This window comes from Vulpes lagopus, chromosome 2, assembly GCF_018345385.1.
Source record: "Vulpes lagopus strain Blue_001 chromosome 2, ASM1834538v1, whole genome shotgun sequence".
Classification (NCBI taxonomy): domain Eukaryota; kingdom Metazoa; phylum Chordata; class Mammalia; order Carnivora; family Canidae; genus Vulpes; species Vulpes lagopus.
In genome coordinates this window covers 92,128,428-92,140,373 of record NC_054825.1, presented here as the reverse complement: position 1 = coordinate 92,140,373, position 11,946 = coordinate 92,128,428, and the positions used below count along the sequence as shown (strand labels likewise).

General features: G+C 33.3%; 1 protein-coding gene across 1 annotated transcript in view; it reads right to left on the bottom strand.

The window, feature by feature from the left end:
* Window positions 1–96: 96 nt before the first annotated feature.
* The window catches only part of PEX3 (peroxisomal biogenesis factor 3), a 32,608-nt gene continuing 20,758 nt past the window's right edge, over window positions 97–11,946 (bottom strand). Inside the window, exons 9-12 of the mRNA XM_041737987.1 lie at window positions 9,558–9,628; window positions 7,150–7,272; window positions 2,729–2,825; window positions 97–226 (exon numbers count right to left, since the gene is read on the bottom strand). Coding sequence (XP_041593921.1) covers window positions 143–226; window positions 2,729–2,825; window positions 7,150–7,272; window positions 9,558–9,628 — 375 coding nt within the window. The 3' untranslated portion in view covers window positions 97–142. The remainder of the gene's footprint in view (window positions 227–2,728; window positions 2,826–7,149; window positions 7,273–9,557; window positions 9,629–11,946) is intronic.

Here is an 11,946-nt window from a genome sequence, read left to right as displayed (position 1 = left end):
TTATTATGAAATGAAGACTTTGATTAAGAATATATTTTTTATTAGGCATTTTGGTAACAAATCATTACCCTATATATAGTTGATTTATTCAGTGTATTTTTAAAAGTGAATTCCACTGTAGTTTTTCTTGAAGGAAAAGAAATCACTTCTCCAGTTGCTGAGGAGTACTAAAAGCTTCATACACATTAGCAGCAAAGTCTTTCACTTGCTCCATCATCAACAGATCCTAGCAAAGATGACAGTAAAACATTACAGTACGTAAGAAATATAGATAATTTGAATCCACTTCTGCAATTTGAGCAATGAATTTAGTCCTGTTTTATGGCAGAGTTAAAAAAATCATTTCATGAAAGGAATATTTTTTCCTCACAATAAATTCTAGGACATGCTTATTATTTAGGTTCTTATGTGAAGGATGGTGAGTATAAGTATTCACATGTGACTTTGAGTGGAAGACCCAAAAGAGTCTTCAAAGGACTCTTCTGTGTGCCAAGTCAGATACACTATGTTGAATAAATGATTACAGTACTAAAGATACAGATGTCAAGGCGCTTTTGCTAGAAGCTGACATAACGTGGTTGTGAGGTATATTACTTTTTTTTTAGAAGATCTAACATAGGATAAATGTAGCATGTCACATATTGTTGCATATACATACATAAACCACACATAGACACTTTAGAACAAGGGTTCTTAAGAGATTTATGAATGTAAAAATAAAAAAAATCACATTTTAATTTTCATTATCTTTAACTAAGAACTAGTATTCCTTTCAATTATGAAAGACCAACTGTGATAGTAGTAGCATGGCCTATCAATTTGTCCTCAATAGAAATCCTATATTCTCATGTATGATAGTTGTGGAAGTTGCATGAACTGCCATTAAATCTTGTTATTTAATATATGAACAAAAAAGCAATACTGCTTCATAAATTTGATTTTTAAAAACATTTTGAAAACTGTACGCAATTGGTTTTCTTTAAAACCTATGTTATTTGTAATATGCATTTATAGACATTATTCTGAGAAGGGGTTCATAGGCTTCACCAGATTGTGACAAGATCCATGACACAGAAGCATTTGAATGCCCCTGTGAGCATCGAACAGTAAGTGAATCTGTTCTTTATGTTGTCTCCTGAGTATCAGAAAACGCAAATGAGCTTTAGGCAAGTCTTGCTCTCAATAAATTCATAGTTAAATTCTCTGAAGAATGGCATTTTAACTCATAGAAATTATGGTTAAAAAAACTTGTGAGAATCTTGTCAATTAGTAGTGTAGTATATATGTTTAATCTACATTCCGTCACATCCAAAAACTAAACAATGGTGTTTTTTATTAGATTTAAATCTTTTAATAATCAATTAAAATATTTTAATTAATGTAGTACATGAATTACTTAAGTATTAAGGCTGCTGGTGGTGTATCAATCATCCTTGGTTGGATTTCATACTTGTTGCCATGATGAACAGCCTTACTGATGAAGCCAGAGGCTTTTATGAAAGTGGAGAAAGGTAAAGTTAAGGTTTAAATGCCAGAAGTTACCACCTTTTTTTCTCACACCAACATAACATGTGAAGATCAAATTAACAAGAAATTAAAAATTTAAACTAGGTTTTTAATTTTAAAAAATTGAGCTTAAAATTAAGTGAAATGAGATCAGTCCTTTTCACTCTTCTTTCTGCAATACGAATGCCTGCCACAACGTGAGAAAGATGACACAGAAGACTGGAGAGAACAGTGAGGGAAATAAGAATGTAAAGAACAAACTTGACACCATACACAAAAAGAAAGTAATACAATCTGTAGTCTCAGTGCCTTTCACATTCCCAAGGAGAAGGTACAGGAAGATAACCTAACTTGTCTGAGACACAGGGAACTGAGAAGATGGCATCCTGACACTTAGGCCTTAGAGTCTCCTCACTGTCCATTACTTCAGTAGTTTGGAATCGAGGTGTACTGCAAACAAGTTTTTACTTTTTTTTTTTCCTTTTAAGTAGTAACACACCCAGCGTGGAGCCCAACACAAGGCTTGAATTCATGACCCTGAGATCAAGACCTGAGCTGAGATCAAGAGTTGGAGGCTTAACTGATTGAGCTACCCAGGCACCCCACAATTTTTTACTTCTAATAACAAGTTTTAGTCTTTAAAGCCAAGTTTGCGAGTGACTCAGAATAAAAACTATGTGGAACAAAAGTGACTATTTCAATAGCATCAGTCTTACTCAATGCATTCCAAAATGCTTTTCTAAGAGAGGATGGAGTTATAGGTAGTACTGCTTGCGCAGCTTTTCATGAGCAGATTATTGGTACACTATTAATAGTCATATTTATTAATACTAAAATGCTTTACTTCTTCACAAAAATTTTTTTGGTATCCTCAAATTTTGTGGAAGTGGGCCACTGGTCTCACAGCTCAATGTTATTACCAACAGTTTAATGCAAAACATTAACACGCTAAGTTCAACTGACCACTAGAATGTATATGGACTAAAAGTGCAAGTCTAACTGGTGTTGGACCATAATTCAGAGAGAGGTATTCCCAACCTCATAAACTTGCCATGATACAAGCTTGCTCTCATGGGGCATCCTACCACACTCTACATGTGATTTTATGTTTTTGGTTTCTTTGAACAAATGTCACAGGAGAGAAATATAATTTTATGTCCGACAAATAATAACCACAACCAGATACAATGTTTTTAATAATACCTCCAAGCTTTTTTCTTACCTGAACAAAATGACTAGGTGTTTCACTGCAAACTGAATGGATCTGTCCATTTACTATTGGAATTATCTTAGCTAATGGCAGGCTGACACTGGAAAGACTGAAAAACCATCAAAGTAATAATTATTTTCTGAAATTACCTTGTGGGAACTTAACATTTGAATTATAATGCAATATAGTCACTGAAGAATATTTACAGAAATGTATTAAGAAAATAAAAATCACACGTAATTCTACCCCCTAGATATGACAACTGACATCATAATTTCTTCCAGTAATTTTTATACATATCTGTACTTTTTTGTGCATTTTTTAAAACCAAGATTATAACTCCTCAGCAATATTTTATATTTTTATTATGTGATGAACATTTTTCCATCCTATTAAAAGTTCTTCTAAAGTTTTAATCTATTTTTTAATGATTAGAAAGCTAATTCATCCTCCAGCTGTTACAACTCCCTGGAATTGGGCAAGTTTTTGCCTAATTTTCCTTAAATATTTCTTTGTTTTAACACAGAAGTACTGGGTCAAAGGGTATGAATTTTTTTTTTTTTTTTAGATTTTATTTCTCTATTTATTTGAGAGACAGAGTGTACAAGTGGAGGGAGGGACAGAGGGAGAAAGAGAATCTAAGCAGGCTCCCTGCATCGAGCAGAGCCCAAGGTGGGGCTGGTCCCAGACTGAGATCATGACCTGAGCCCAAATCAAGATTTGGATGCTTAACTGAGTCACCCAGATGCCTGAAGGGTATGAATATTTTTAAGGTTTATAATGTATATTGAGAGATGCCCTCTGCTTCTCCAGCAGTGTATGAGAAAACCTGCTTCATTATGCCTCTTTCTACATCAAGCATTAACTTTTAAAAAAATCTTTGTATGTCTGATAGCTCAAAATGGTATCTTACAGTTTTAGTCTGTGTTTCTCTTAATTACTAGCAATGTTGAACGCTTCTTCTCCCTACTCCAGTGAACTACACCATTATCTATCTGGCTGTGTAAGAGGAGGTCTGGGCTTTACCTTGGCACTTCTTTATCCTGACAATATTGAACCCCTCCACAATCCTAAATATTTCCTAAATTTATCTACCTCTCCCCATTGCCAAACCTAATCCAGGCTTGTCTGGACCATAGCAGTGACGTTCTAACTTCTAAGTGTTTAACAATCAGTTTTTTGGTGAATAAATGAATGTTTGTGTGATTGTGGATGATATAATGACTGTAAAATGATTCAACAGTTTAGAAACAATGAAGTAATTTTTTTGTGTAGGTTACAGATTTAGGCTTATTACACTAAATGTAATACTTCATATATTTATATCTGAGGCTACACTAGAAATTTCCTTTTAAACGTCATGAAAATGCTGAATTATGTTATCTAACCAGTATGCTATGCTGAGATTTGAGGCAATGCATAAAAAAAAAAGGAGTGTAGAGATTTATGTATTTCTGAGAAAATGAGGCATTATTTCTTTTATAGTAGCATTTTTCAAAATCTGTCATGTTTTTACTTGTTTGAGGTTTCTCTTTGTACATTAATTTTTCTTCAATAGAAACTAAAGACGCCGCTATCCTACAAGGTCTGTGAGGTTAGGTACCATGCCTGTTTCACTCACTGTATTAACACAACACTTAGTAAAGGGCCTGGTACACAGTGTGTGCTCAGTACATACTTGCTGAATCAATTAATACAAGTCTTCATTCATCCATTGCTATATTCCACCCCAATTCTCCTTTCCCAATTCCTTCTCTACAGAGCAATCCAAGTGATCCTACAATGTCAATCCCATCATGAACTCTCCTGCCACTTCTCTAGTGACTCCCCAGCACTCTCAACCTGACAACCATAATCTGCATGTTCTGAATTCTTCAACTTGATCTCACACTCCATTTCCTAGTTCCAGCCATTTAGCTGTCACATCAGCTTCTTCCAGGTCCTCAAGTGTACTGGGTTCCTCCTCTTTTTAAAGTCTTTGTCCTGTGGCTTCTGCCCAACTGCCCCACTCCACTCCAAGGCCATATTTAGTTGCTGCTCATCATTTAGTTCTCTGTTTAAATTATTTCAAGGAAGCTTCCTGACTTTCCATGTTTGTTCAAATACTTTTATCATTTGTTCAATGTTCTTTTCTTTTTAACACTTATCACAGTTTGTATCAATGATGTTTATTGTCTATTTCTCTTCTATTTTAAGATCCATGAGGACAGAGACCTAGTACAGTGCCTGATAACATAGTAGGTGTACAGCAAATAGATGCTAGATGAAGGGAGAAATTGGCACTTCTACTTCTCTTTTCAGAGTTACCTGTTTGTGTCTATGATCATTTCTTTCTTTGGGTGTTTCCTTCCTTAACTGATGTGTCCATAATGCCATTAACCTCTTTGTATGATATATAGTTTGCAAACATTTCCTTCAACATATCATTTGTATTTAATAACAATTATAAAGCTAATAATAAATCTTATTTGATCTGTAAGTTTTAAATTTACAGCCAAACCTATCATTTTCTTTTGTGAAGTTCTTTACTTTCATTCTTAGACTTTCTCCATCTTGAACTTTGACAAATGTTCATTTATTCATTTATGTTTTTGTTGTTTAAACCTCCTGGATTTTTTTGGCTATGTGTGTGGTACAGAAGGGTCTAACTTTATTATTATTATTATTATTTTACATCAGTCATTATAAAATGACTAATCTGTCTTATCATTTACTAAATAATACATCTCTTCCTCATCTTAATCATGTACTAATTTTCTGTATATTTTATAGACTGTTTCTGGAGTTTACATCTATTATGAGGAATATATTATTCTAATAATTGCACCTTATATGTTTTATAGGTAAAATATGTTTACTGCTTACTTTTTAAGTCATTTCTTGAATATTATATATTATGTGCATATACATATCTACTGAATACCTAGTGTGTGTAATGAAGTATGAAAGGGCATAAGATAGTCTTTGACTTTGAGAGGAGGCTTAAAACATAACTGAGAAATACAATTCCAGTTCTAGGTGAAAAAGCATAGGTTTCATGGGAAAGTAAAGCACTGACTATTGTAGGAGTTCAAAAAGGAAGACTTTCAATGGCTGATGTGGCTATAACACAATTTTTTGAAATTCTTCAGTGTAGAAGGTCAAGTATTTGTGTTAAAACAACTATAACAATTCTTTATCACTCTTTGGGAAATAACACCTTGCTACATAGAGGTTATAGTGAAGTTTTATTAATTTATTATTTATTATTATTTATTAACACTTGATTTAGGAAGTATATAGGGTATGAAATTTATTTTTGTATAACTTAAAGAACTCCTAATAATAGACTTTAAGGTAATATTTAAATTGTTTCAGAAAATAAATGTTATCACTCTAAGCATTCCAAATCCTCAATGTTAATTGCAAATTATTCTTTTTTAGACAATAAAGGGTTCCAGAGAATTAACTAATTTCTTGTCCTATGTTATTTAAAAATTAAGTTGGATATTGCACATACATACTGCCTATCACTTACTGTCTCTCTTCATTTTAATGGACTAGTTTATAGTCAGTTAACATTGGTTTAGTACTTATTTTCTGAGTTTATTTATTTATTTAAAAATATTTATTTATTCATGAGAGACAGAGAGAGGCAGAGACACAGGCATAGGGAGAAGCAGGCTCCGTGTAGGGAGACCAATGTGGGGTTTGATCCCAGGACCCTGGGATCACAACCTGAGCCGAAGGCAGATGCTCAACCACTTAGCCACCAGATGTCCCTACAACCACTTAGCCACCAGATGTTCCTATTTTCTGAGTTTAATATAAAAAACTACAAAACGGGTTTTTGAAGAGTATAAATTCCAACAGGAGATCCAAAATATTCATGTTGAGAAAAGGATATAATAAAACAATATGATACATTTTAGTAGTATGAATGTATGACAGAAATAATTGTGATTAAAATTACTAATTGCACTAACTAAATACTTCCATTCCTACAGTAAGAGCTAAAATGAATACACTATGTAGTTGTAGAAGTAGGAGATAATTCGTGAAATGGAAAATTATAACAAGAATGGTTGGCTATTATAATGACCAAACTACTGAATTATGTGGGCCAATTATGATTTATAGTATTTAAATACATTTTCAGTTTTATTTTCTAAAGAATTAAAAAAAAAAGTTCCAAGAACTAGAATTTGGCTTACTGAAAGGTAGTTTTCACAACTTATTTCCATATAGTGGCAAAATTTTGGGAACAAATAAAATTTTTAATATTGAATCCAGAAGGAGCTTCTAGAGTCATTGGTTTAAGGGAATTTAATTTGTTGAGAAATGATCAAATTTATCCACTAAGAATTTTTTATTACCTGGAACAAAAAATAAACACATCCAAAACTCTTTTATTAGACTATTCATTAGACTCATAACATTTTTTGTCATCTTACCTACTCATGGAGTTGCTATGTTGGAGGTCCTGTTCAGTAGGTCGAAAGAACTCTGCCATATTGTCTAGCAGTCTGCTAAAACCTCGGTTTAAACATGTATTCAAAACTGTACTAAAATCTGGACTATACAAAATAAGAAGGATAAATTACTTTTTAGATTTTCAATGGAAAAGGAAATAAACTCAGTAACTATGTTGTTATCTTTGACAGCCACCAACACTTCCAGTCACAACCTACTTTTTATAGCCTGAAACACTGTAAGAATATATCATAGCCTGAAACACTGTAAGAATATATCAAGGAGTTAATCTTTAAAAATTAAGCATAAAAAATGAGTTATTATTTAGCATAAAACAATGAAAGTTTTCACCCATTTTCTGAGATGTTCTTATATTATTCAGCACTTTGTACAATCTGTTTTAAAAAATATCAATAACAGTATTACTTCTCTTCAGGAAACTCTTAAGAGGAATTGTTTCATAGTCACAAATATTGGTTTGCTTTATATCTCTGTCATGATATCCCAGTGAGATAGAAAATTTTATTATCATGTACAGATGAGAAACTGGATACTTAGGGATGAAGAAATTGCCCAAAGCTATGTAATTAGTAAATGAGAGAGCTAGAATTTGAACCCAGGCCTTTTTAGGTCTTTAAGTTCAAGCTCTTTTAGTTATACCATGTGAGTATCTCACAAAAAAACTTTTTTTTAAGTAGGTTCCATGCCCAGCATGGAGCCCAATGTGGGGCCTGAACTCACAACCCTACAATTGAGAACTGAGCTGAGATCAAGAGTTAGATACTTAACTTGCTAAGCCACCCAGGTGTCCCCAAATGGTTTTGATATAAAAAATAATATATATGTGCTATTAAGTTAGAAAATGCCTAACTGAACTGATTAATTTGATCTTTGACATGTAGAGCTCTCAAATCAGACTAACTCAGGGGAGCGGTGGGCTATGAATTTGGGAATTATTAGTATACAGTGTTTAAAGCAATGAGTAAATATGAAATTGCTTGGGACAGATGAGGATGAAGAACAAATACCTTAGAAAACTAATATTTACAAGAGAGATGGACATAGAGGAAACTAAGAGGAAATAATCTGAGAATGAGGAGAGAAATTAGGAGATTACATTGTCATGGAAGCCACATGAGAAAAGAATTTTAAGAAAGGCTTGATCAACCAGTGATAATTATCAAGAGAAAGGCCAAGTAAGATGAACATTACAGGTTGACTGGATTTGGGAAGGGATCACTGAGGACTTGTTCTGGAACTTCATGGAGTGATTTGGTAGAAATCTGAGTAAGAAATAATGTGGAGATGGCTATTGTAGAAAGTCAAGAGACTAGAATTTTTTTTTTTTAATAGACCAGAACTTGATGAATTCAGATAGTAGATTCAGTAGCTGAGTTAACCTTAAAAAGTTGCTGATTTTCATCATGATCATGAAAATATCTTATAAGCAGAGGATATAATTTCCTCAGAAAACACAACTAGAGAAAAAGGTCCTAAATCATCTTTAGGATAAAAAAACTTTGATGTTTTAGCCACATAAGATAAAGTGGGTAAGACTGGTATTACTACTCAAATTCTACAATGATAAAACTACCTCTAAGAGGTTAAGTGGCTCAACTAATATTGAACAGCTAATAAACAGGAAAGCCAACCTTGAATCTAGGTCTTGTAATGCAACATCTGGTGCTTTCTCCATTTTTAACACCCTGGCTGTCTTCTGGGTGACTTAAAACAATAATTCTCAATTTAGGGAAGATGTAAAATTTTTTATCAAAGTTTTTGGAATAGTATAGTCTATCCTGAGAGGATTAGTGGGGGTAGATCTCAAAACTGAGTGTCTGTGTGGGGAGGGGATGAGTGTACACACATCAGCATATGTGTACATGTGGTATATGTGAGGATTAGTTGGAGCTGGCTACCTCTGGCTCAAAAGTACATTTCTCCTGGAGTCCTCAAGTCAGTATCAAGTGATTTCAAGTTGGTAGTCAGAATTGCTGCAGCTACAATTTCAGTTTCTGGTTTGTTTATTTTTTACAGAGGTAGTTGTTAAACATTTACTAACACACTGGGTATATCAGAACCAATGAGAGCTTTCTTCAAAATATAAATGCTAATTATCTTCTAGTCCCTTAACTAGTATTTCAGAAGCTCTAAGCTAAGGAGATGGCTTAAGGAAGGCACTGGCATCTTGAAAAAAACCCATTTCTCTCATCACCTTAATAAAAGAACCATTGGTCTGGGTAGGATATCCTACCTAAAGATGGGGGGAAATTTTAAAATGTAATTTTAACAACATACTATGTTGCATATGTTGTTTAAAAAAAGCTTAAAAAGTCATAAATACATTCAAAATATAACACATGTTTTCCATTACATGTAGTATACATACCTTTCCAACATGTCTCTAGTTTCATTAAGTAGTTTAATAGTGGTAACATCTCTAGGAGAAAGCCCACAAGCCTGTGAAATTAAAATGCCATACTTTAGGGTTTCAAATATTAGTAGAGTTATGATAAAACTAATTGTATTAATAAACCCCAAGAGTTCAGGAAATCTACAGGTCTATGTTCTATTAACAATCAAGAAATGAGTTTTTTAAACTCAAGACAACTATAAAAGTTCATATGTATAGGTAAGTACTATCTAAAACATGAATCGGAATCTTAGTTATTATAATGTTGCAATAAACAGTAACGCATACATAAAATTAGTGTTTTTTTCTTTGAGTAAATACCCAATGATAGAATTATTGGCTCATACAATATTTCTACACACACACACACACATACACACACACACACGCGCGGAATATTACACAGTCATAAAAAATGATAAGACTGTACCATTTAAGACAACATAGATGGACATGAGGCTATTATGCTAGGTGAATTAAGTCAGACTAAAACAAGAGTACCATAAGATTTCCCTCATATGTGGAACACAAAAAAATTAAACAAACAAAAAGTAGAATCAGACCTATAAATCTAGAGAACAAACTGGTGGTTGCAGGGGGAGGGCAGTGAGGGACTGGGCAAAATGGGTGACGGGGAGTGGAAGATAAAGGTTTCCAGTTATGGAATAAATAAGTCATGAGAATAAAAAGCACAGCAGGGAATACAATCAACGATATTGTAATAGAGATATAGGGGGACAGATGATAGTTGTGGTGAATACAGCATAATATTTAAGTTTGTGGAATCACTATGTTTAACATGTAAAACTAATGTAATATTGCGTGTCAACCATACTAAAAAATAATGAGTCAAAGTAAGATATTACTTTGTAAGATCCTTGTTTATTTGGCCCCTCTTGAACACATTTATAGAATATATTTACAAAGAAAAAGTCCTTTTGAGGTTCTAGAAGGCTGGGATTTTTCTTTCTTTTGGTAAGACATTTTGTCAAAATTTATATGTCTTTTTTCATCAAGTCTGGGGCTCTCTATGTCCTTTCAATCTGAAGTTTCAGGGTCTAATTCATCAGGTAGGATGTGACTGTCATTCCTTTCCTCACCTGCTCTTTTGAATCATTTTCTCTTTTAGTCCCACTATTGAATTTTAAAATTTGGAAACTGTTTTATTATTCCAGAAAGTTTTTTTTAATACTCTTACTGTATCTCCTTGAGATTCTAATTTGTAAGGTTTCTCCTGTTTCTTTTACTAATTTCATTCCATCTATTCTGCTTGTTTAGTTTAGCCTCCATCCTTCAGGTCATGGGGTTCCCTTAAAGGGCTGCAACCTTTTTTTTTTTTTTTTGGCCTACTCAAGAGGCAGTGTATCTAGACACACAAACAGATACCCCCATATCTTGGGGGTATTTAGGGGAGGGAAAAACAGCAGGCAATGAAAACCATGGCAGTCATTGTTCTAATGGGGCATCTAGGATAAGGTATGGCTTAGGGAGCCTCTGTGGTTTAAGGTTTCTCCAGATGTCAAGTGAGATACTCTTCTGTTAATTGTAAAGAATGGGTATAAACTGCTTACATACAAAAAATATATAATTATTTTAAAATGAAGTATATAATCTGCAATTTTTGACATTTTTCTTTTTCTTCTTTTTTTTTAAAGTTTATTTATTTGAGTAATCTCTACATCCAACGTGGGGTTCGAACTCATGACCCTGAGATCAAGAGCTGCATGTTCCACTGACTGAGCTAGCCAGGTGCCCCAACATTTTTCTTATTCTTAATCAATGACTAATTTAAATCACAACTGCCTACGAAATACCACTATGCAGCAACACCATAGTTGATAACTGTTAGATTAGGCCTTTGTTTCTCAACTGGATGACCAGAATTTCATTAGTCCATTTTGATACTGTCAACATGATTTATTTTTAAAAAGCAGATTCTGTAATTGTGGTAGTGACTGGGTTAAAATTTATCTTTGTATATAAATTGAAGTTCAGACTCTTTACCTTTATCTTGGCATATAAAGCTCTTCATGATCTTGCCCCAGCTATCAGCTCTATCTTTTGCTGCTGGATCTCATATAAATATAGTTTAGCCACATGAACGGAATATGTCTCCTGAATTTCCCCAAGTATAATGTAAATATTCATTTTGTATGTGAATCATACATCACAATGTCTATCTCGTAACTAATACTCAATAAAAACTTGCTGAATATCTAAAATTATGTTTCTAAGTAGAAATTAGTCATAATTGGTTTGTTTTCTAAATTAATGAAGTTTTACTTAAGTCATCTGAATAAAGGCCTTTTAATCACTTACCTTTCAAGAGCCTCAGAAATCTAAATTTCAAGAGATAATAAAAAAA